The 21,037-nt window shown below is 38.8% G+C and overlaps 1 protein-coding gene across 5 annotated transcripts in view; it reads left to right on the forward strand.

Annotated features, from left to right (window-relative positions):
- CPED1 (cadherin like and PC-esterase domain containing 1) overlaps positions 1–21,037 on the forward strand; it is a 143,276-nt gene that overhangs the window by 10,539 nt on the left and 111,700 nt on the right. For all 5 annotated transcript variants that reach the window (XR_009486582.1, XM_059847179.1, XM_059847180.1 and 2 more), the window contains exon 3: positions 2,993–3,179. Coding sequence is in view for 4 of the 5 variants with exons in the window: in XM_059847179.1 (XP_059703162.1) it covers positions 2,993–3,179 (187 nt within the window). In the remaining variant the exon portion in view is untranslated. The remainder of the gene's footprint in view (positions 1–2,992; positions 3,180–21,037) is intronic.

Raw genomic sequence — 21,037 nt, forward strand, 5'->3', positions numbered from 1 at the left:
CTCCCCACGTGTCCTCAGTTCACCCCTGCAGCACACGTGGGATGGAAAATTGAGTTCTCTTGCAAAATAAAGCAAGAGGAGTCTCTATCTTCTGGGTTTCTTCCACGATGCAAGTGAAATGGCAAGTACGAAGTGTTTGGCTGGAATGCCTGGAAGAGAAGGGAGAGAGAGCACAAGAGGGGGGCAGGGACAAGGGGTGGATTTAGGAACAGGGAGGGAGGGAGGGAAATGGAGAGGAAGGGCTGCCAGCAGCTGCTGGCGCTGCAAGGGAACAGGAAATAGAGAAGATAAGAGGAGAGGAAGGAGGGGCAAAGGCAGAAGCGGACGAGAGTGACGTTGCTGTGGTGGGCAAGGGTCATCTGAGAACACTTCTAAAAATTCTGGGATGTCAGGAACGCTGTCAAACAGGTGACCTAACTCAGTTCCGATGACTTCACCCTGTGCTATGTGTGCTTACTCTGGCCAGCAAGTGATCAACCTTTACTTGAATATCTCAGTTTCTAGACTAGTTTTTGGTTGCACATTTAGCAGGAATATGTGGAAGACTCTGATAGTGTTGTATTGAGATTTTTTTCAGGGTCCCTTCATCAGTAATGCTAATGCTTTCCATGGGCAATGACTGGTCTGGAGGAAAAGAACATTTGGCGTTAGAAGCAAAGGGCTCTGAAATAGTTTGTGCTCTTTACTGCTGCAGAATAGCTTACACTTCAGCCAAGCACAATGGAAAACTGCATCCCACACTCAGGGGTTATGCTACTGAGAAGAGTGATTTTAACACTAGGTCCCAGGCCTAAAAACAACTGGACATATCTTGAATGAAATTTATTTGTATAAAAGCATCTGTGTCTTTTCAGTCTAGTCTACTGTGCAAAAAATGTGGTGACTTGTTTGTGTAGTGCTTCCTATCTCCAGTGATAAGCTAACTAAAATTAGGAGTTATGAAATAATTTTTAAACTGCTGACAACTGTCAGGTTGAAATTCACAAACTTGCACAGAACTATATAAATGTCCTGAATTTAATCCCTGCTGGTATATTTCAATCCTGAAGACAAATATATTTCACCAAAATAGAGTATTGGTTTTTAATGTTATTTTTACTCCCACACTGAGCATCCTATTTTTATGCTTTATTTTATTGGGGTTTGAACAGCAAGGTTTTTGGGGGGGTGCTACTAGAGTGGCTTCTGTGAGAAGCTGCCAGAAGCTTCCCCCTCCCCCATGTCCCACACAGTCAATGCCAGCCAGTTCCAAGACAGACCTGCCACTGGCCAAGGTTGAGCTCATCAGTGATGGTGGCAGCAACCCTGGAATAACAGATTTTAAAAGGGGAAAAAAAATAATTGTGCGACTGCAAACCAGAGAGAGGACTGAGGATGTATGAGAGGAGCAACTCTGCAAACAGCAGGTCAGTGAAGGAAGAGGGGGAGGAAGTGCTTCAGGCACCACAGCAGAGAGTTACCTGCAGAATGTGATGAAGACTGTGGTGGGGCAGGCTGTCCTCTGCAATCCACAGAGGTCTGCACTGGAGTAGAGATCCACCTGCAGGCCATGGAGTACCAATGCTGGAGCAGTCTGTTCCTGAAGGACTGGGCCCACTGGAAGAGGTCCACGCTGGAACTGTTTGAAGAATTGCAGCCTGTAGGAAGAACTCATATTGGAGAAGTTAATGAAGGACTGTCTGAAGCAGGGAAGGAGTGTGAAGAGTCCTCTTGCTGAGGAGGACAGAGCAGCAAAGACAATGTGTGATGAACTGACCAAGCCCCCAGTCCCAGCCCTCCTTCTCCACTGAGGGGGAGGTAGAGAATTTGGGTGGGAAGTTGAACCTGGGAAGAAGGGAGGGGTGGGGGAAAGGTGTATTGGTTCTATTTCTCACTCTAATTCCATTTATTATCTAGCAAATCCATTTCCCGAGCTGCATCTGTTTTGCCTGTGACAATAATCAATGAATGATCTCTCCCTATTTTGGTCTCTATCCATAAGACTTTCAGTGTATTCTTCCCTCTATCCAGTTGGAAAGGGGACTGGTAGGGTGGCTTTGGTGGGCACATGGCTTCCAGAGTTAGCCCGCCACATTTATTTAAGACATAAAATATACCCCTTACCCAAAGATCTGATGGCAATGGCCCAGTGATTTGCCCTTTTCAGAAATTAATGTTATGTTTGTGTGTTTGGGGTGTCTCTTTTCCATTTTTTTTCTTTCAAGAAGCTCATACCCCAGCGTAGATATAGAGGCAGGGTTTTCTCTAGATGCCATTGTCCCTAGGCACTATATGGGAAGACAGTAAGTGGTAGATAATCCAAGTGTTCCTTGAGATTCATTGGGGACATCAGATACCTTCCACTTGCTCTTATATATAAGTATCTCTGCCAGTCCTCCTGTGGGCTAGATAGTGTTGGACTAAGAAGGCAATAAAGGACTGACAAGGTTACATTTAACTATCTAGAGCACAGTAATCTCCAGTTCTGTTTAGGATTCCTATGTCTGATTTTACCTCAGTATTCTTCTTATTTTTCTGAATAATGCTGTATAGCAAAACTCAGATGCCTGCACTTACCATGTGCATAGGACCCACATTCCTTGGAACAATTCACATGTGACCCCCCAAGGCCTCTCTGTTCAGGTGACCACAGCCACAGTCAAAGTCAGATAGCGATTGCTGTTACCAGCTCACCAGAGCAGCCCAGATTTCAGGAAAAGTTGTTTCCCCAAAGGGAAGAGCATGGTTTAAAGATCCTTGAGTCCTAACCATACCTTTCAAACCTTTATAGTATCAGTTCAAAATGAAGATGGAAAAAATGGAGAGGCAGACAAAATGGAATTTGTGGTCCAAAGTTCCCGATGTAAAGTGAATTCTTAATTATACTAGAACTATTTTCACTGCTGTCACAGTGAGTTACTAGATGTGTTTTGTGAAAACCAACAACTGTATTTTGAACTGCTGAGGAATGTCCTATCTTACCATCATTGTCTTTGCACTGTGTTTGCTGTAGATCGATGCCTCCATTCTCCAGCACTTTGGAAGCCACACGAGAAGAGCAATTCTCTATGCACCTCCTGCTCATCATGAAACTGATCGTCAGCTCTGCCAGCGCATCCTGGCAAAACATGGATATTCAGTAACAGTCCTTGAAAACAGGGGACTTGTGGAACAGCTGAGGCATGAGGACCCTTATCACAGTAAGAATAATTGGACTTGGTTAATATGTTAATTAATAAGTGTGATCACTAAATGTAGAATTGAACCACTGTTCTTCAACAAACACAAAGCATAAAAACTCTGATAAAAGTAGTGATAGAAGCCATATTCTAGCCTCTCTCAGATGTGTGGATATTTTTCCACAGTTAGGTGATTCTTCCATTACCTATATCCTTCTGTAAAAAATGCAGAGTAGTTCATCATAGACTTGACAACCAAATCAGATCAGTTTGGTTCCTGATGACTTCTCATGCCAACTTCATCAATATAACTGAGGAATTTTCAGTAGAATATTTCATAACAAAACACATACCTGCTACACTTTCTACCTTGTCCTTTTCTCTCCTAAAGAAGACTTGTTTGTGTGAAGGTTTTTTTCCCCTAGTAATGTTTTGATTATTCTGTAAATTTGTTAAAGAATACAATATAGAACAAGTTTATTTTGCACTTGATGCTGAATCTGGGATAGATTACTGTTGATTCTTATTTCCTCTTGAAATTTGATCCACACTTCAGGCAATCTACTGAAGAATCCTGATCTCTTGCACAAAGGACTGTAGCTTTATTGTGTAGAGTAACACTGTGCTTGATAGAGAAGCCGGGGCACCAGTTAGATGTGTGATGACCATGTTTGAGTGTTTTTGGACACCTCATAGGTATGAACTGAAACTGTGATTCCAGTCTGGTCTTGGAAGTCAGTTCAGGAAATGGAAGGCTTTGAAAAAAGTACACAGGCTACTATTCTGCCAGAAGAAAAATGATGTAGTTGGATATTTCTTGTACTAAAGGGTATACTCTTTGCATCATTCAGGCTTGCAGTATACTTCTGGAGCTACCAGAAAACTCAGATTTGCTTTGAGTTTTAACCAAACCAGATAATTTCATAGATAAAAAACTACAGTTACTTAGCGTGCTTGAAATTGCTCGAAATTCCATCACTAGATTCAAGTTTCTCTAAGAAACTATCTTGAAAATGGGGTTCATGTGGTTTTCTTTGGCAGGCTGTACCAAGAAGTAGTAAATTGTCTTCATCTCACTCTTACTTCAATCTAGTTTTGTAGTCACCTTTTAGCCGCTCCTTGCCTTGAGTGCTTTCCATCTGAGAGAGACAAGACACACCATGTATTGCAGGCTAATGTCAGATGGGTGCAGAGAAAATTTGGTATCTCTGGGGACCACGTGCACCATTTCTGTGAAATACTTTTGTTTCAAATGGTCAAGGAAGTGGGTGTGCCAAATTCAGTTGCAACTTATTAAAAAAAAAAAAGACAAAAGACTGTACTATATTTTCCTACAGTGCTGAATTCAGATTGAAGTTCTCCTGTACAGTTTTTACACTCCAAATATTGCCTCTGCAGAAATGAGCTTAACTGTGGATATTTATACTTTACAGGCTAGAATCAGTGCTTCCTGTAGTGTTTTTCCAGTAATAATAATAAAAAAAATAATAAAAAGGTCAGGTATTTTCCAAAAACATCCCACAGCTTCCAGCAGATGTTGGATTATGTAAAAAAAGTCAAATGCTTGCCAACTTAAGGGAAAGAGTAAGACTCTACTGCCATTTCATGGCAGCATAAATCTGCCTTTAACTATTCTCTGTTAAGTAAGTGTCTAGCTTTAAGGTTATGTTTTAAAAACAAGAAATATGTAATAGAGCATGTCTACATACCAACGCAATGATATTTTCTTTCAGCTAAGCAAATTACATTCAAAGTTAGTTTTCTTCCCCAGTAGGTGTTGGGGTTTACTCTTCTGGATGGGATAGTACTCCTTATTTTGGAGAAGGATATTTTGAGCTATGCTTTGGTGTAATATTTTTCTAAAATGTTATTAAAAATATGCTCCTTTAGGCCTCAATTAAAAATATATAGATAATGAACTGAGAAACACAGAGTATGAATGTTGTGAAAAATCTAAAAAAAATATTAATTACTTATTACTTGGTGTTACTTAGCAGCTCTATCGGGTGCTTTTATTTGTGTGCAGTCTTTCTTACTCACATATTTTTCAAAGCTCACTCTAAATTTGAAAGGATTTTTTTTTGTTTTGAATGGCTGAGAGCCAAGACTCTAGCTGAAGTCATATATGGAAAAAAATTCACCACAAAACATTCCTAACTTTTTTTTGTGCTGGCCTGCTAAGAATTTTTGGACCAGTTCTGCTGCTGTTTGAAACCCAAATGTGACAGCTCTGCACACTGATCTTCCAGAAAGATCCTCAACACCTGGGCTGCAGCACTGTATTGAGTTCATTGCAGTTAGAGGGAAACATCAGGGGAATAGTTTTCTTCAGTAGAAATTTTTCACTTCTTACAAACCAACCAAAACCATTTTGAGTTTTGGTAACTGGAAAGCAGTTGGCTAAAAAGAAAAACACTTTTTTTTTTTTTTTTTAATCATGGCAAAGAGACTGTGGTTATGGCTTTGCTATCAAAAATCCATACAGTTATGTTCTGCAGTAAAACATAAATTATTCAAACCCCTAATTTTTCATTGAAAAATAGCTTTGTCAGTGAATTCTCAAGCAGCTTTTCTTGAACAAAAAGTAGTTGTGCTTTCACCATTCCTTAGCAGTTTAGCAGAAAATTTAGAAATTTAGTTTCCTTTAGCAATTAAACCCACATGGAGGGAAAATTCCATGGACTGATGATACCTGTGCCTGCTCTGAGCTCTTTGAGACTTCCTTTTGCAGCAGCCTAAATGAGCCAATTTGCTGTAAATTTAACAGTCTTAGTCTGCTGCCAGGATGGAGATAGAGAGGTGGAACTGCATTAAAGCTGTGTTAGTAGCAGATGATGGAATAGTCAGTTTTTGCAGAGTGCTGGGATTACCACCTTGGGAAATCTGTTTTGACATGGTCAGTATCTCCAGTAAATATCTGTGGTAAATCTGTTTTGAAGTAAGCAGTTCAGAAGGAGTTGCTGATGAGCAAACAGCTCATCATAACAGCTGATAAGAAAGGTACCAGGTTGTATTGGCCAGCACATCTACAAATGGCATATTTGTTTGGTCTGCCAGGTAGTGTGATTGGTCTTCCTTCCTCTCCTCTGGAACAAGATAAGCCTTTGCCACAGCCTTGGAGGGGGTTGAAATTGGTGTCACAATCTCATGAAAAATAATAGAAGGATCAGAAGGAAGAGTGAGAAAGCCCTACACTTCCAGGCTTTCCCAGGGGAGATTTGCCACACTGAGCTGTACAAGCCTCTGGGCTTCCTTGCCTCAGCGCCGGACAGAGCTGTGTTGCTCTATCAGAGATGAGTGGGATGAGCCACCTGGCTTCAGAGCCCCCTTAGATCCTCCCAGAGTGGCAAATACCAGAGAAGAACTTGCCAAATATTTTCCAGTGTCTTCTGCCTTCTTCCCTGTTCTTCCAGTCTGAGAAGCTCTCATCTCAGTTACCACAGTAAAGATTAACAGGGTATGTGTGTCCCTATGACTCTGTGCTACCCTGCCAACATTTTCACAACATATTTTAAGAGGAAGGTTTTATCTCAGAAATTTGTTTCTCTAGTAGGCATTTCTGCCCTCTGAAAATAATGTTCTTTAGTTACTGCCTGCTGCCTGAATCTTTCCTGAATTCCACACTTTGCCTAGATGACATCTTCAAAGATAAATAAACTACTTTTTTCTTTTTTTTTAGAGAGCCATCAGTTTTTCTGTCCTTTGCTGAATGTGCCTGCCTCACTACTCTTTGGTGACCCTCCCATAATAGGCATTTCCTTCATTTCTCAATTCTTCACCTTTACTAATGGTTATGCAAATCTCAGCAAACTTCAGGCTCCAAGAAATGTGTGCTCCAAGAAATGTGTGTATGTTACAAATTTGACTGGCCAATTTTAATTCATTCAGAAATAACATGCAAAATTCTGTCATTACCACTAGCTCTTGGAATGGAAAAGATTGTGCATAAGTTCAATGGTAGCCCATCAGTTTGGCCATGGAAAAAAGCAAAGGTATTCAGGCTCCTGACAAACTGAGTGCAGCATAACATTATATGCTCCCTGCTGTTTTAGAGTGTTAGTAATTTGGTGAAAGCTCTTGCAATTGCAATGAGGGACTTTAAAAAAGAATCATAAACCATTTTCATAGTATTGCTTTTACATGGTCATTTCCTATTTTTAAAATACTGCCGTTAAGTATTTAAACTCTTTTTGCAGTTTGAATGACATCCATTGAAGATTAAATTTTAGCCATGCCATTAGAAAGATTGCTACTGTACAAATATTGATGTGGATTGGGATTTTTTTGTATGATTTATTGTTCCATAAGATAAGTATTGAAACTATCTTATCTTTGTTCAATATTTAGCTTTTCTGTCAATTTCCATGGAAATCAACATCATTTTCATGTCCTATTCATTTCCCTGACATTGTCAAGTAGGGATCATATACTACACAGGCACTTAAATTTACATGTATTGCAAAGAATATTAGATCTGTAGTTATTTCCTATTTTCTGACATTGTCAATATACACTGGATTATGTCCTATTTTCTGCCATTTTAAGAGCATGCTATGTTTAAATACTTGGCTGTGTAAACTAAGCCCTAGTTCCAGCAACTAACTATGAGGATGATCTAGCTTTTTGCAGATGTGGGAGTGGTGCTTGGGTGGAGCTGCACCAGCAACAGGAAGGGATGATTGAGACAACAGACCCATGGGAGCAAATCTGAGCAAATCTTGGCCTTTCTCTTTATGTGCTTGGGTCAAGAGATCTGTCTGGTATTTAAAGTGGCACTACTACATATTACAGCAAGGAGTAAATACTCCCTCACTGATAAAGCTACACAAATATAGTCAGGTATATCTCGTTTTGCTGTAAAATGGTGGTTTGGGAATTGTATTATTATGGAACATGGAACATAAGGCCTCTGCTGCCTCCCTCTTAGCTCTCTGTAGAGAATGATTTGCTTCTTTTTACACAGTGGTGGTCATTCCCTGTGGTAAAAGCAGCAGCTTGGGGAATGTCCGGGAACACGAGGCTGCAGGAGCAAGCATGGGTGTTGATGTCGAGTGATGCTAGCTGCAAAGTTTTCTCTCTCTATATATTGCATGACTGAAAAAGCAGCTGGGGGGGACAGATGAAGGAAAATTCTCATTTGATTTTCCCCAAAAGCAATTTTTGAAGTCAGTCTTTGTCAGTTTTTCATTTTGATTTTTTGTGTATCCTTTGGAAAAATTACTTTTTAAAGCACATTTACTTTTTTTGTGGAAGAAAATTACACAGTTCATGTTGCTTCGCAGTTCAAGTTACAAGGCCAGAAAATGCTGCCACATCAGTTAGAGGTGGAGAAAACTAGGATAGAAACTGTATGAGTCACTGTCAGAACTAGGATTAAATGCATACTCTTTGCTGTATATCTTTATGTTATTCCTTTAGCATATTGTATCGCCTCTCACTGTTTTCCTCACTGTTCATACTTTTGGCCAGAGGCTAAATAGGAAAAGTATCAGCTTAATTGCTGACATCTGGCCAGCAGCAAGCACTTGCAGAAGTGCTCCTTCATAAGTGCAGCCAGTAACAGTTTCTTCAGAGCTCCTAATTAGTCTAGAGAATAAACTACAGCCATGGGTTTCAGAGGCCCCCAGGGCCATGGCTGGTGACTGTCAGACATCAGTTTTTCATTTTCCAAGACATACCATATCAGCAAAATTAGTGAAAATGAGCGAAGGTGCTAGAGACAGGAGGACACAGTGATGCTCTTTCTGCAGTGAGTGTGAAGGCTGGTATGTTTGGGTGAACAAAGGTGCTTGTTAACACAAAGTGTTAACCAGTTCTGCTGCCAAGGAAAAAAGAACAATCTGTTCATTATGCCTGTAGTAATCAGGGCATGATGTACTACAACAAAGTTGTTATTAGGAAATCTGTTTTGGGAGTAAAGCTAGTGAAGTAATCAAATGGATTCCCTGGAGCTGTGGAGCATTCAATCTTAGATATCTTGAAATATTAGGTAAAGAGATTTTATTGGGCGTAGTGAGTCCCCTGGTGGGGTAACAAGATGGTCTTGCAGACTTCTTGGAATATGTGACTAGCCTTGTGAAAATCAGGCCGACAAAAAACTGAAGAGGAAAAATGATGATTTCTAAAGAAGATTGAGAGATTTCAGGTGTGTATCAGCTGTGGTGACTCAGAGCTTGGAGGAACAAACAGTATGTAGTTTAGAGCATCTAAAAATGGAAAATATTCTCAAAATCCCCAAAATTTATGAGAATATATTCCTGATGGGAGTGGGGAAAAGGGAAGGCAGCAAAAATCAGTTGTGCTTAGATAATAGCCAGCTGAACTTTGAGAAAGTAGAAAGCAAATAGCATATTGTGAAACAGGGATTTTTTTCATGGAATGGCATGTAAAACAAGTACTAAGAGAACCAGATTTTCTCCTTTAGTGAATAATTTTCTATGGTGTTAGAAATACAAGAGTAGGAAACATTAGTTTTAACTTCTTTTTTTCTTTTTTTCTTTTTTTCAATCTTTCAGAATACAGTTAGGAAGAGCCCCTACTTGCTGTTTATTTCAGCCTCAAACAAGTTTCCATGAAATCCAACTAACTTTAGCAAACAATTACAAAGACTAAAGGCCCCAAGGAAAATTTCTTGTGTGCTCAGTAAACATCTGGTTGCCATTTTCAATTACAAGGACCGATCCACTGAAGGAAGCAGTTTAGTTTTTTTGGAACAGAAATGGGACACTGGGGTTTTTGTTCTTTTTCATAGTGGAGAGTAAAGGAAATGTCAGGAATAGAGAGGTCACTAGATGCTCAGCTTTTATAAATACAAAAGTCTCTGAGAAAATTAAAGTAAATTGAAATCAGGTTCTGAAAGTGTAAACAACCCTGTGGAGGTAAGGTTAAATAAGCAGGACTGGAGATCCTAGCATGCCAGCAAAAGCACAAGATCATTCTATCATAAGTAAGTAATTTAAAATGCTGTGCAAAATAATAATGGTGCAGTTAGCCACAGAAGTGTTTGTGGGTTACTATACAAATACATATGTATATTCAAATCTAGCATATGTAACTTCCCAAAATCCTTTTGGTTAACTGTTGGTACAAATATATAACCAACAGTATACAAAACTGGTTGATTTCCTAATGCAAAATAGATGTCATGTGAGTCCTGAGCTAAGTTTTGACAAATAAAGCACACATTTTAGAAACACTTCTTTGTATGTTGTTAAACAAGGAGTTTCCTAAACAAGCTAAATCAGTAGAAATGTAATCCTCAGAGCATACTGAGTTACAAGCATGTAACAGATTTAATCTGCTTCCATAACATGAAAGTTTATTTCATTTTGGGGAGGAAATGCATTCCAGAAACATACATTATCTTGATCACTTTTTAGTTTTGCTTTTAGCAATTAATCTCATGCTGCACACATCATTGGTTTCAGTACAAGACATAAGTTTCTGACACACACTAGTGAATTCTGCTCTCTAATGTGATGTTGTGGTTTCGTGTTAGAAAATCTAAATGCATCATATATTTTTCTGAACAATATGTATTCTTCTTCCTAATTACTAGCAGAACATGTTCATCCTTTGTAGAAGAGCACACAAACGATTTCTTTGTATCACTAAAATAAACCCTCTGTAAGATTGTACTGAATCCTCTGTTTCAAATGCACTCTTTTTATTTAGAAAGTGAAATTCTTTATTTGTTTATAACTAAAGTATAAGGACATTGAGCTCTGCCAGGTAAAACCAAAATATAGCATTTAGTCCTAAATATACCAAATATATCTTTCTCTGAATGTTCTATTTACTTTTTAAAGAGAACATACAGTCCAGTGGAGAGTGGTATTTAAGGAGCTGACTTAGAGATTACAATAATTAAAATGATACACACTGATTACACAGTGAGCTAAAATTAAAACTTTACTGGAATAAATTATGTCATGTTAACAGAATCTGAAAAACACCAGTGTCCAGGAAGATCCACACATTTGCCAAAGGAAAGCAGCAATGTGCATGGCTACTGAAATTAAATAAATACAAGGGATTTAGGCATCAGTATAGCTGCTTTGTAATATGCTAGCAACATGCAAACCCTGTAAAAAGCTTTGAGGTAATTTTTTATAACTCTAGTGTGTCAGATAAGAAGGTAACCACATACAATTGCTTTTTAAAGTATTTTTAAAATGCTTCTCTTTAAGAAATGAATCCTGGCTCTGATAGGGTTCAGGCAGCAACTCTGGTTTATAAATATATATGTCTGTTCCTAAATGTCAGATAATTGTCTGCTAATATAGGTGCTGGGAGAATGTCAGTCAGTCTAGCCAGAAGCCTGTCACTGAGCTGCCAGAGCACTCTCTGTAAGGGACTGTTGGTTAGGACTGCTCAGTGATTTGGCTGCTGGAAGCTGTGGACCCTTTTTGATGCAGTTACTGGCTCTGAGCCCTGGTCAGCTGTGAGAAGTGTGCTGCTGCCTTTCATCACTGTGCTCCCATTTTAGGTAGAGGCATTATATACCACTGAAACAAAAACATTTTTTTTTTTAAACTTTGGCTACCATGACTTTTATTGATTCAGGCAGCAAAAAGCTTATACACTGTGTAGGCCTTCATTGTAATTTGCAGCCAGCCCACGCCATTCCTAGGCTCAGATTCCAACTTTCTCCAGCTGCATCCACTTTCAGCTGACAGCTCTTTTGAATGCTACATCCCAAAGCCACTCCAGACATCAAAACTGCAGTAGCCACCCACAGTTTAGAACATGTTTCTGAAAATTTCACACAATGTATTGTTGTTACACTGGCTTATCTTGCATCAAAAGGGAACCTTTTCTTCAAGATTATTCTACCCTTCTGATGTTCATTGTACTCCCTCAGAGTTGATTTTTCAATGTAATATTGAATATTTTACTGCTCAGCCCCTGAGGTTGGCCATTTGGAGGTAATCCTAGTTTGCACAGATGACAAAGAGAATGGAAGCTCCTCTGACATTCTCAGAAATTGAAACTATTTCTCAGTTTCAAGTTAATTATGAGATCCTTCAGATATCTGGAAAAAAATATTTCATACAGAAAATTATTACTAAAAGTGACACCCTACCTTTGATTAAAAAGGAAAAACCCCACATATAATGACTTTCTATCATTTTTGGCAGGCATGTTTCCTTACAAAACTATGTCAATTTTTCAAAACAGAAAGGCAAAATATTGAAGAGATTTGGATTAAAAGGTAACAGTGGATTAGGATATGAGCAACTTTAGCTGGTAGCAGGATTAAAAAAATATAATCTTAACATATTTCTTCAATGGTGCCTCACATAAATAAAATACAGTCCTACGCTGATGGAGGGAAGCACAGAGGAGCTGTGCTATGCATTTTGGAAAGTTTGAAGCAAATTTTTCAAGTCATAAAGTGTTTCTATAACAAGATTATTGTAATGACTTTGTTTCTGAAATTCATGGTAATGCTTTCAAAAATAAATATTTAGCTATAAAAAGGATTTTCAGTTTTAAGTTATAGCAACTACTAAAAGTGTATATATAGAGAGAGCTTACAGAGTGTTCTGTGTTTTGTAAATGCAAGATGAATCTGGCAGAACCACAGTTATTTTAGATCTGAGAGAATACAGCTCAGTTGGTCTGTTTATTGAAGAAGGATTTTTGGTGTAAATTGGAGAAATAAGACAAGATCATTTTTTGTTTATTTGGAAGAAAACCAGTTCACTACATTTTTTTTTCTACAATAGGTAAAATAGAAAACATATCAGCATACCAAAATACTGTTCAACAGGCTGATAGACAAAATAAGAACAAGATACAGCTATTTTGGAGCAAATCAAGAAGCCTTTTTCTGTCTAAATGGGAATTAGTAATTTAAATATTTTTTCCCATCTGGCTTTAGCAACTGTATAAAAAGCCTCTCTCACTTCAGGTTTCACAGCCACAGTGAGGCCAAGTATCAGTGGAGTCTGTCTAGAAGTCTTCAACAAAAATAATTGAGGTAATTTTCCATAAAGATGAGACTGAAGTCATGGACTTTAAATACACAGAGCTTGACATGTTAGTCCTATTTTTCTTTGGAATGAAGTGCTAGGGCTTTAAAAAAAGTTCTAAGGGTAGAAGTGAAGATATGTGAAGTAGGAGAAAGCATCAGGTTTTCTTCTTCCTTTACCCAGCTGCATGGCACATATGACCATACATTTCTTTAAAATGTTTGCAGAGGTAATTTTAAGGTCTCCTTTAGAGTCCATGTTTTATGGATGCTCTGCATGGCAGTCCATATATCTATCATGGACTTCCACTACCCCATGGCATGCCAGGTGAGTAGAAGTGGAAGGCAGCATAGCAAAATACATAGAAACCAGTATCTGAGAGGTGCAGCTGGAAACCCTTACATTAGGCATGATTTAATTATTGCATCACTGTCTTCTGCAGTTTTGTCTAAATCATAAATAAAATGGGTCAGCTCCCTTGTTCCAAGGACAAGTGATGCAGTATGGCACATGTCCATGTCTCTAAACTGTTTTCCCCGACTGAGGGTGGCCTACTTCTCACTGAGTGTTAGGAACTGTCACTGGCTTAGGCTGTCTCCTGGGACATTGCATGGCCACCCAGGGAGAGGAAAACAAACACAGTAGATGATTGCAGGCCAGTGGTTGAGCCTGTGTCCTGACACTGTTTATTTTAGCCATTGCTTTATTCCCAAGCTTCTTTCTTTCAGTATTGTTTCGTGTCTCCTGGGTATTATGGAACCTGGCACATTAATAAAGATAGGTATAGGTGCCTGAGTGCTCTAATTGCAGTGATCAAGGTCTGCAATTTGGATCTTAAAATATGTTTTTTTGTTTCTTCCATAAGTGATCAAACATCATTTTTTTAACATTGTAATTGGCATTCTCATTCATTGTAATTAGAATGAGACAGGACAATAAGACAAATAAATCCATTTTACTCCTTAGCTGCTTATCCTGAGGCTGCTATATATCCACAGAAGGGAAGAGGCTGTTTTCTCAGCTCTAGCTCCATTTCTGCCTTTTTAAGTCAATGATGAATTCTCATTAGTGCCATCCTTCAGAGGGTTTCTCAGTTCAGATACCTAATGTTCTGTTGCAAAGAGTGGGAGTGGTAGAAATGTTGGGGTGAAGTGCAGGATGGAAAGTAATCTCAAGCTGGCAATTTGGTTTCCTTGGGAAGAACTCCTCCTCCCTAGGAACTACTTTCAAATCGAATCTTCTTTCCAGCCACCAGCTCTTTCTGTTTGTTGCATGTTCCTTTCTAAAAGCCCAGGCTTTTCCTCATAAAAGTAGGATCTGCAGGTTTTGCAATAGTCTAGTGGGGAAGGCGCCTCAGTACCACTTGTTCTTTTTGTTAAGTTCTATGTACACACTCATCCAAGTTAGGATGTGCTTCCAAAAGGTCCCCAAGGTGCCTTTTGGGGCTCCTGTTAACTCATCATATTCAGCACTGTGATGGAGTCTCCCCAGGGACCTCTTGGGGGTACCTGAACAGGGGCTTGTCTCTCTGACAGGGTTATTGGCGTTATCCCACCCAGCATTGTGCCTCTGTGCTCCTTTGTGTGTGTGTATGCATAAGAGAGAAGAGTATTTTGTGAGCAGATCCCTTTCCTGCACTGTCCCTGGGAGCAGCTGGAGCAGGGTTCTATTTGAATTCTCCCACCTGCTGCAGTTCCTCTGGGCTCCATTGTGCAGCCTGGTCCCTGCATGTCTCAGCTGCGTGACCCTTCTTCACATTCTCTCCTTCCAGTTTTCACCTGGTTCTTCATGCCAATCTACTCTCAGTAGCCTGTCTCTAATATTTCTCAATCTGTCATCTGTCTTTTTTGTCAGGCAGTTTCTTTCTCTACCTTCACAGAATGTAAGAAAACACCTGCACAGATGGATTTAGCTGAGCTTTGGTGGATCTGTGACATCTGTGCTTTAATTAGGTACCAAGCACTTCCATCCCACTGAAGGTTAGGTCTAAGTCGCACAATGTGTGGGTGAGAAACATATATAGCAGCTTTGATTGTCATGGCTTATGTTGTGTATTAAGTACATCTAAAGTAGGAATTCCAGCATTTGGGAGCAATTGGGGTTCTAAGTTATTTTTGCTTGCATACAAGAGCATACCGCATTGGATTATTAGGAGCTTTTAGTTTCACTGAGGCTTGCTGTGCAGAAAATGCCTGTGTGTGGAGAACATACCAGAGTAATCTGAATATTCTTCCAAAGCATCGTGTGTAAGCACAGAAGTGGAGTAACAGGCGTAAGTGTTTGAATTGCCCCAATGTGTTTGTCCTTGGGTCAGAACTGCATATTTTCCTTTTATTTGCTTTTGAACTCTACTACAGCTCAGAAAGTATTTTGACAGCATATTTTCATACCTTGACAGGTTATGCCGTGATAAAACCTATAGGTTGTTAAGAGTTGCAGTCTGTAATATAACTCAGTGGAGAATTATTCTTAGCCTGAGAGTCTTTCCTGGATAGACTGAGAACCATCTAATGCACCTGCCTTACAATACTGCATTATTCTTCTTCCCATGTCAGACTAATGTAATTTTGGAATGCACTTTATTTCCAGTATTCTGCCCATTCTTTGGTTGCACAGCAAAGTATGTGGATACAGTTTAATAATATTGCAATTTTAATTTTTTTTTGCTACCTTTGGTTGTCTCACTGACAGTTATGTGCAAATTGAAAATCCAACTTTAAAACATTTGTTGCAGGCCTGAAATGTCTTTTTTTCTTGTCTGCTATAGTATGGTAATTTATTGATTGAGGAAAGGATTGTTAGTCTCTTGCATAGATTATGATGTAAATGGAGAAAGGATTGTCCTGTCTGTTCTCCATTCTTATACTTAATGCCTGCAATAGATTTCTTTTGCTTCTTTTAGAGAAAGTCATCTACCTTGTAAGATCAATTTTTCCAGTAAGGAAGATGGTAACTCTTTGACTTGGTAGCTAGATCTAGGGCAGTTTTAGAGTTTGAGAAATTAAAGTATCTTTACACATTTGAGAATATTTTTGATAGAAACAGGTAGCTCTTGGCTTGTAATGCTAATTTTTTTACTTTTGAAATTTGCCTTTGATTGACAAGAAAAGCAGGCTTGAAACCTGTTTCTTGATATAAACAAACAGTAATAAAATAATTCTTTCTTTCAGGCAAGAGTGGAAGCATTATGCCTCTCCATTTGTTATTAAACCCAATATCCCTCCACATCACTTGCAGAATAGATACAGGATAGTCAAGCATTACTCTGTTTTTACGAGAGACACTGCAAACAACTTCAAATGCCTATTTCACTGCCTGAATTCTGAACTCAAATGTGACTGTGCATTAATTCTTGAGCATAGGACAATGTTTAGTGCTAAGCTGTTCAGGGATAGATGAACTTTCCCTGAAATTAAACTAGTTCCATTTGGTTCACACCAGCCTCTCCTCTATGAAGAATGCTTCCCTTGACACTTCAAACCCTCTTAGTTAGGGAGAAGTTGAGCCAAAAAAAAAGTCCTGATCATCCTCAAGGGGAGTGAGTGGTGACTGTCCTCAGGATTCCTTCAGCCTTTCCCTGGCAGCCACACAGCAACTGCACAAAGTATTTTGTGAATGAATTGACTGTGTCCAACCATCTCAGCCTCAATCGAAGCGTAGGGTATTTTTTTACATTTAAAATACTCGACTGCAAATAGTGTGACAATAGATTTTAGCCTAATTTGTCCAGCTAAGCTAGTGGTTATGGGGCTGTGTGTTAAGGCAGAGTACAGTCAGTCTGAACACACTCTGAAAGATTTGCATATGGGCAGGTGAATAACTGCTTTCCAGAACAGTTCAGAAAAATATCAGAAACCTCACCATCTTATCCTGTGCTATCACTCATGTGGAGTGATTGTTTCTTCGTTGTTGTCATAGTGATTCCATATTGATGATAGCTCATGACCAACGAGGGCCATACCAAAAGAGAAATTAAAATGCTTCCAATAACTACTGTTTTAAGGAAAAAATTCCTTAACACCTAGGTGTGAGACATTCCTTTAGGGACAGTCTTACAAATGAAGTAGGGATATCAGAAACTTGCAAGAGGACATGTCATTAACAAAGAAAAACTATTCAGTCAAACAAGCAGCATTCTGATATTGGCACAACAAGACAGCCAAACTGCTGTAACCAGAAATAGGCTTCAAAGGATATTTTCCCCTGGAGTGCTATCTGTGAAGCTCAGATCGCCAGAGGTGTAGAATTCCCACATCCCCATACCCTGTCACACAGCCTGCCTGATGCTGCCCGCTGAGACGCTGAAGAGCCTAGAATCCAGAGGCAGTCAGTGAGGCAGAAATTCTGTCTTTCAGACATCTGTTAGTGCTTCCACTTCAAACTCCCGGCTAGCAAACTATTGGCTCTGATAAATTGACTACATGGCAGGGTTGAAGTCCAACACATTCCTCTGTTCAGTTTGAAGTAGGATTTGTGAGCAGCTACTTCCATAAATACGTGCTTCCTCACCCAACTCGGTACAATCTGTGCTCCCTCCATTACCATTCAGGAGCATGTATACTACGAGGACTAATGACTCACAAAGCTAAAACTTGCATTAGTCTAAAACTTATATTTATTTTTTTTAAAGATGATTGCAACATGTTATGTGTATACCTGAATGCAGTTAAATGCATCAATATGTAAACAATAACTTTTCCTGAAAATCTTCTCTTTACATCCATGCAGCTTAGAGGCGTATGAAAATATATTTCAAGTACAGCTGACACGAATTTCTCCTAAAAAAGGATCCTGTACAAATCTCAGGATCTCCCTTAGCAGTGGTTCTATAGCCTCCCTGGCGTAAGGTATTCGAGTACTTGATACATGTGTTAAGAAACTGTTCTTTATGTACCCTTTGCTGCAAATTAAAATGCATACTTTGTATCCTGTCTCCACTGATTAAAGAGACCACTGATTTTGGATGGGTAAAAATTTATTCAGCAGTGGTGTGGTTTAACCCCAGCCATCAGCAAAGCACCACCCAGCTCCTCACTCATCTCCCCCTGGTGGGATGAGGGAGAGAATCAGAAGGGTAAAAGTGAGAAAACTTGTGAGTTGAGATAGACAGTTTAATAGGGAATGCAAAAGCTGTGTCTGCAAGCAAAGCAAAACAAGGAATTAATTCACCTGTTCCTGTGAGCAGACAGATGCTCAGCCATCCCCAGGACAGGAGCTTCATAATGGATGGAACCAAATGGGTTAGTTGGGCAGACAAATGCCACCACTCGGAATGGGTGTGTCTTCCCCCACTCCCTGCTCCCTTCCTCCTTCTTCCCCCAGCTTTTATTGTTGAGCACAGCATCATATGGTACGGAGCATCCTTTTGGCCAGCTGGGGTCAGCTGTCCTGGCTGTGTCTCCTTCCAGCCTCAGGCCAATCCTAGCCTCCTTGCTGCAGGTCAGTGTTAGACACCAAGAAGTCACTGACACTCAGTTAAAACAGCAGTGTGTTGTAAACTGGTTTGTACCAAATCAAAAAGACATCACTGTGTGAGTTGCTAGACAAAGGATTGACTCCACCCAAGTCAGCCCCTGTGGGAGGTCTTCCACAATCTATCTTCTTTTTCTAACCCTCTACTGAAACCGGGGAACAGTGTTACTGGAAAGGTATGACTGACACAAAATGAAGCAGAAGGATTAACCCCTGATCATTGTTACCACTGTAACCCTCATAAACATGATTGGTTACAGTTCTTGATATCTGCAGGGCTATTATGTAGAATTCTGTTGGGAATTGGCATAAAAATAAATTAAAACTGAAATTTTAAAGGAGTGGATTCAACTCTTTCAGCATCAATAAATACTTGGCAACAGCTGAAAAGTTATTTATATTTGCTTTGTTGATTGTTTTGGTTATTTTCCTTTGGCAACAATATTGTATTGTTAGTTCATATGCAGTTTATAAATTTGGTCCTTCTCTGCAGTAGTTCTCTCTGGCAAATTGTACCTCTCCATTTGTTTTCATCTTATGAACTATGGCACTTTTAACTTGTTTTGAATTTGCTTGGGTTAAATTTGGACCAATTATCAGAATTATTTTGAATTCTGACCATGCTTTATGAAGTTCTTATACTTCTTTTCATCTTGGTATCACTTGCCATTTATAAATGCACTTATTATTCCATTATTCAATTTGTTACTGAAGAATTTGGTCAGAACTGAATGTACAGTGGAGTACCTTTTGAGGCTCTGCTCCAAAAAGAATCCACTTTGATTGTGGATTAGACTTCATTTTTTCAAATAGCTGTGCAATCACCTCAGAGGTATGTCATGTGGAAACAATGTCTAAAGACTTAATAAAGTCAAATTGTTTCATTGCTAATATTTGCTTTGTTCACTAAATCGATTACTCTGATTTCTGTTACTAGATCAGTTACTCTGTCAGAAGAAAGGAGACTACTTTTATGTAATATGCTCTTGACAAGTGCTCGCTGTTTATTGTTGTCTTCTTTTCTTCTAGTGCTCATGAACGGATTAATTTCAAGGTAGTGGTATGAGCAAATGCAAAATTGCAAATTGACTTGAGATTAAAATAAAAATAAATCCAAGTGGCTTTTTTTTTCTTTTTTATTTCCCAGAATTAATGAAATACAAGAAGATAAACATGAAAGATGAAAATTTTATTTGATTTTCCAAGTTCTTTCATTTCAAATTTCAGGATGGAAGCCTTAATACTGCAGAGTGAAATTTCAGCCTATAGTAATAACATTAAACTTAGTAATTTGATTAAAATAAATAATATACACCTGAGATATTAATATTCCAGAGGTGTATGCATCTAACAGCTTTCCTGCAAAATTTGGCCTCCAATGCCGCAGCTCATGGGGAGAATGTGATCATTTCAAAAACTAGAATAAAATCACTTTACTTGAGAAATCACCTTCAGAAATTCTTGAAGTTTATTTGAAAACCCATTAAATCCTACAGTTCTCATTTAGTTTCTGTCAACTTTGGTCTAATATATCAGAATACAAAAACTCTCTGCAGAATATTATGCAGAAAAAGCTAAATGTTTTTATTGGTGTCTGCATTGCTATTTCCTCTGCTGCTAAAAAATGTTTGCTTTTCTCCCTAGACTGTTATCTTTTAAATTATTTTTCCACATTAACTATTTTAATTATTTCAAATGAAAAATCAATGACACGGCCAATGAAAACAGTGCTATCTCACTGAAAATTTGAATTTTTACATAACATCAAATTTCAGTTGGAAGGTTTTGCTCTCTGAATTGAATGGCATGTTCTTTGACTAATTCAGAATAAAAGGTGAACACATCAGATTTCAGTCAAATTATGCTGTACTGCTACTAATTGAAGTAGAAACTTGGGTTGATATTCTTAGGTAAACATGAGATACACATTGCAGGAACAAATACTTTTTGAGATGGGACTGGATGAGGGCTTCAAAGACTGCAGGAGAGGAGAGGCTAAGAGCTGGCAAAAGACAGGTGAATAAAAGCTTCATGCTGCCAGCATGTGTCCACCTAAAGCTCACTTTGTCTGCATAGTTAGATATAATTCTGCAGATGAGCATTCCTTGTGTATGCAAGGCCTTAATTAACAGGCTGAACTAAACTATCTTGATTTGAAAAGATATTCAAAGAACAGATGAACATGCAATTGCATGTACTCATCTTGTTACCACTCTTTTACTTGTCCAAGTGTGAAATAATGCAAAGAGTAGAGAGTATCTCCATGAGGTGTGATTTCATGTTACCTAATTGATCTACAGCTCCTGTGTGCTGAGCTTCACTGGTTTGCTGGATACAGCAAACAGGATTTCCATAACTAGAGACAAAGTTTATTCTGTGGGAAAAGCTTCATGGAAATTGTTAGTAATTAAATTTTTCAGATATGAAGCA

This window comes from Haemorhous mexicanus, chromosome 5 (assembly GCF_027477595.1).
Source record: "Haemorhous mexicanus isolate bHaeMex1 chromosome 5, bHaeMex1.pri, whole genome shotgun sequence".
Classification (NCBI taxonomy): domain Eukaryota; kingdom Metazoa; phylum Chordata; class Aves; order Passeriformes; family Fringillidae; genus Haemorhous; species Haemorhous mexicanus.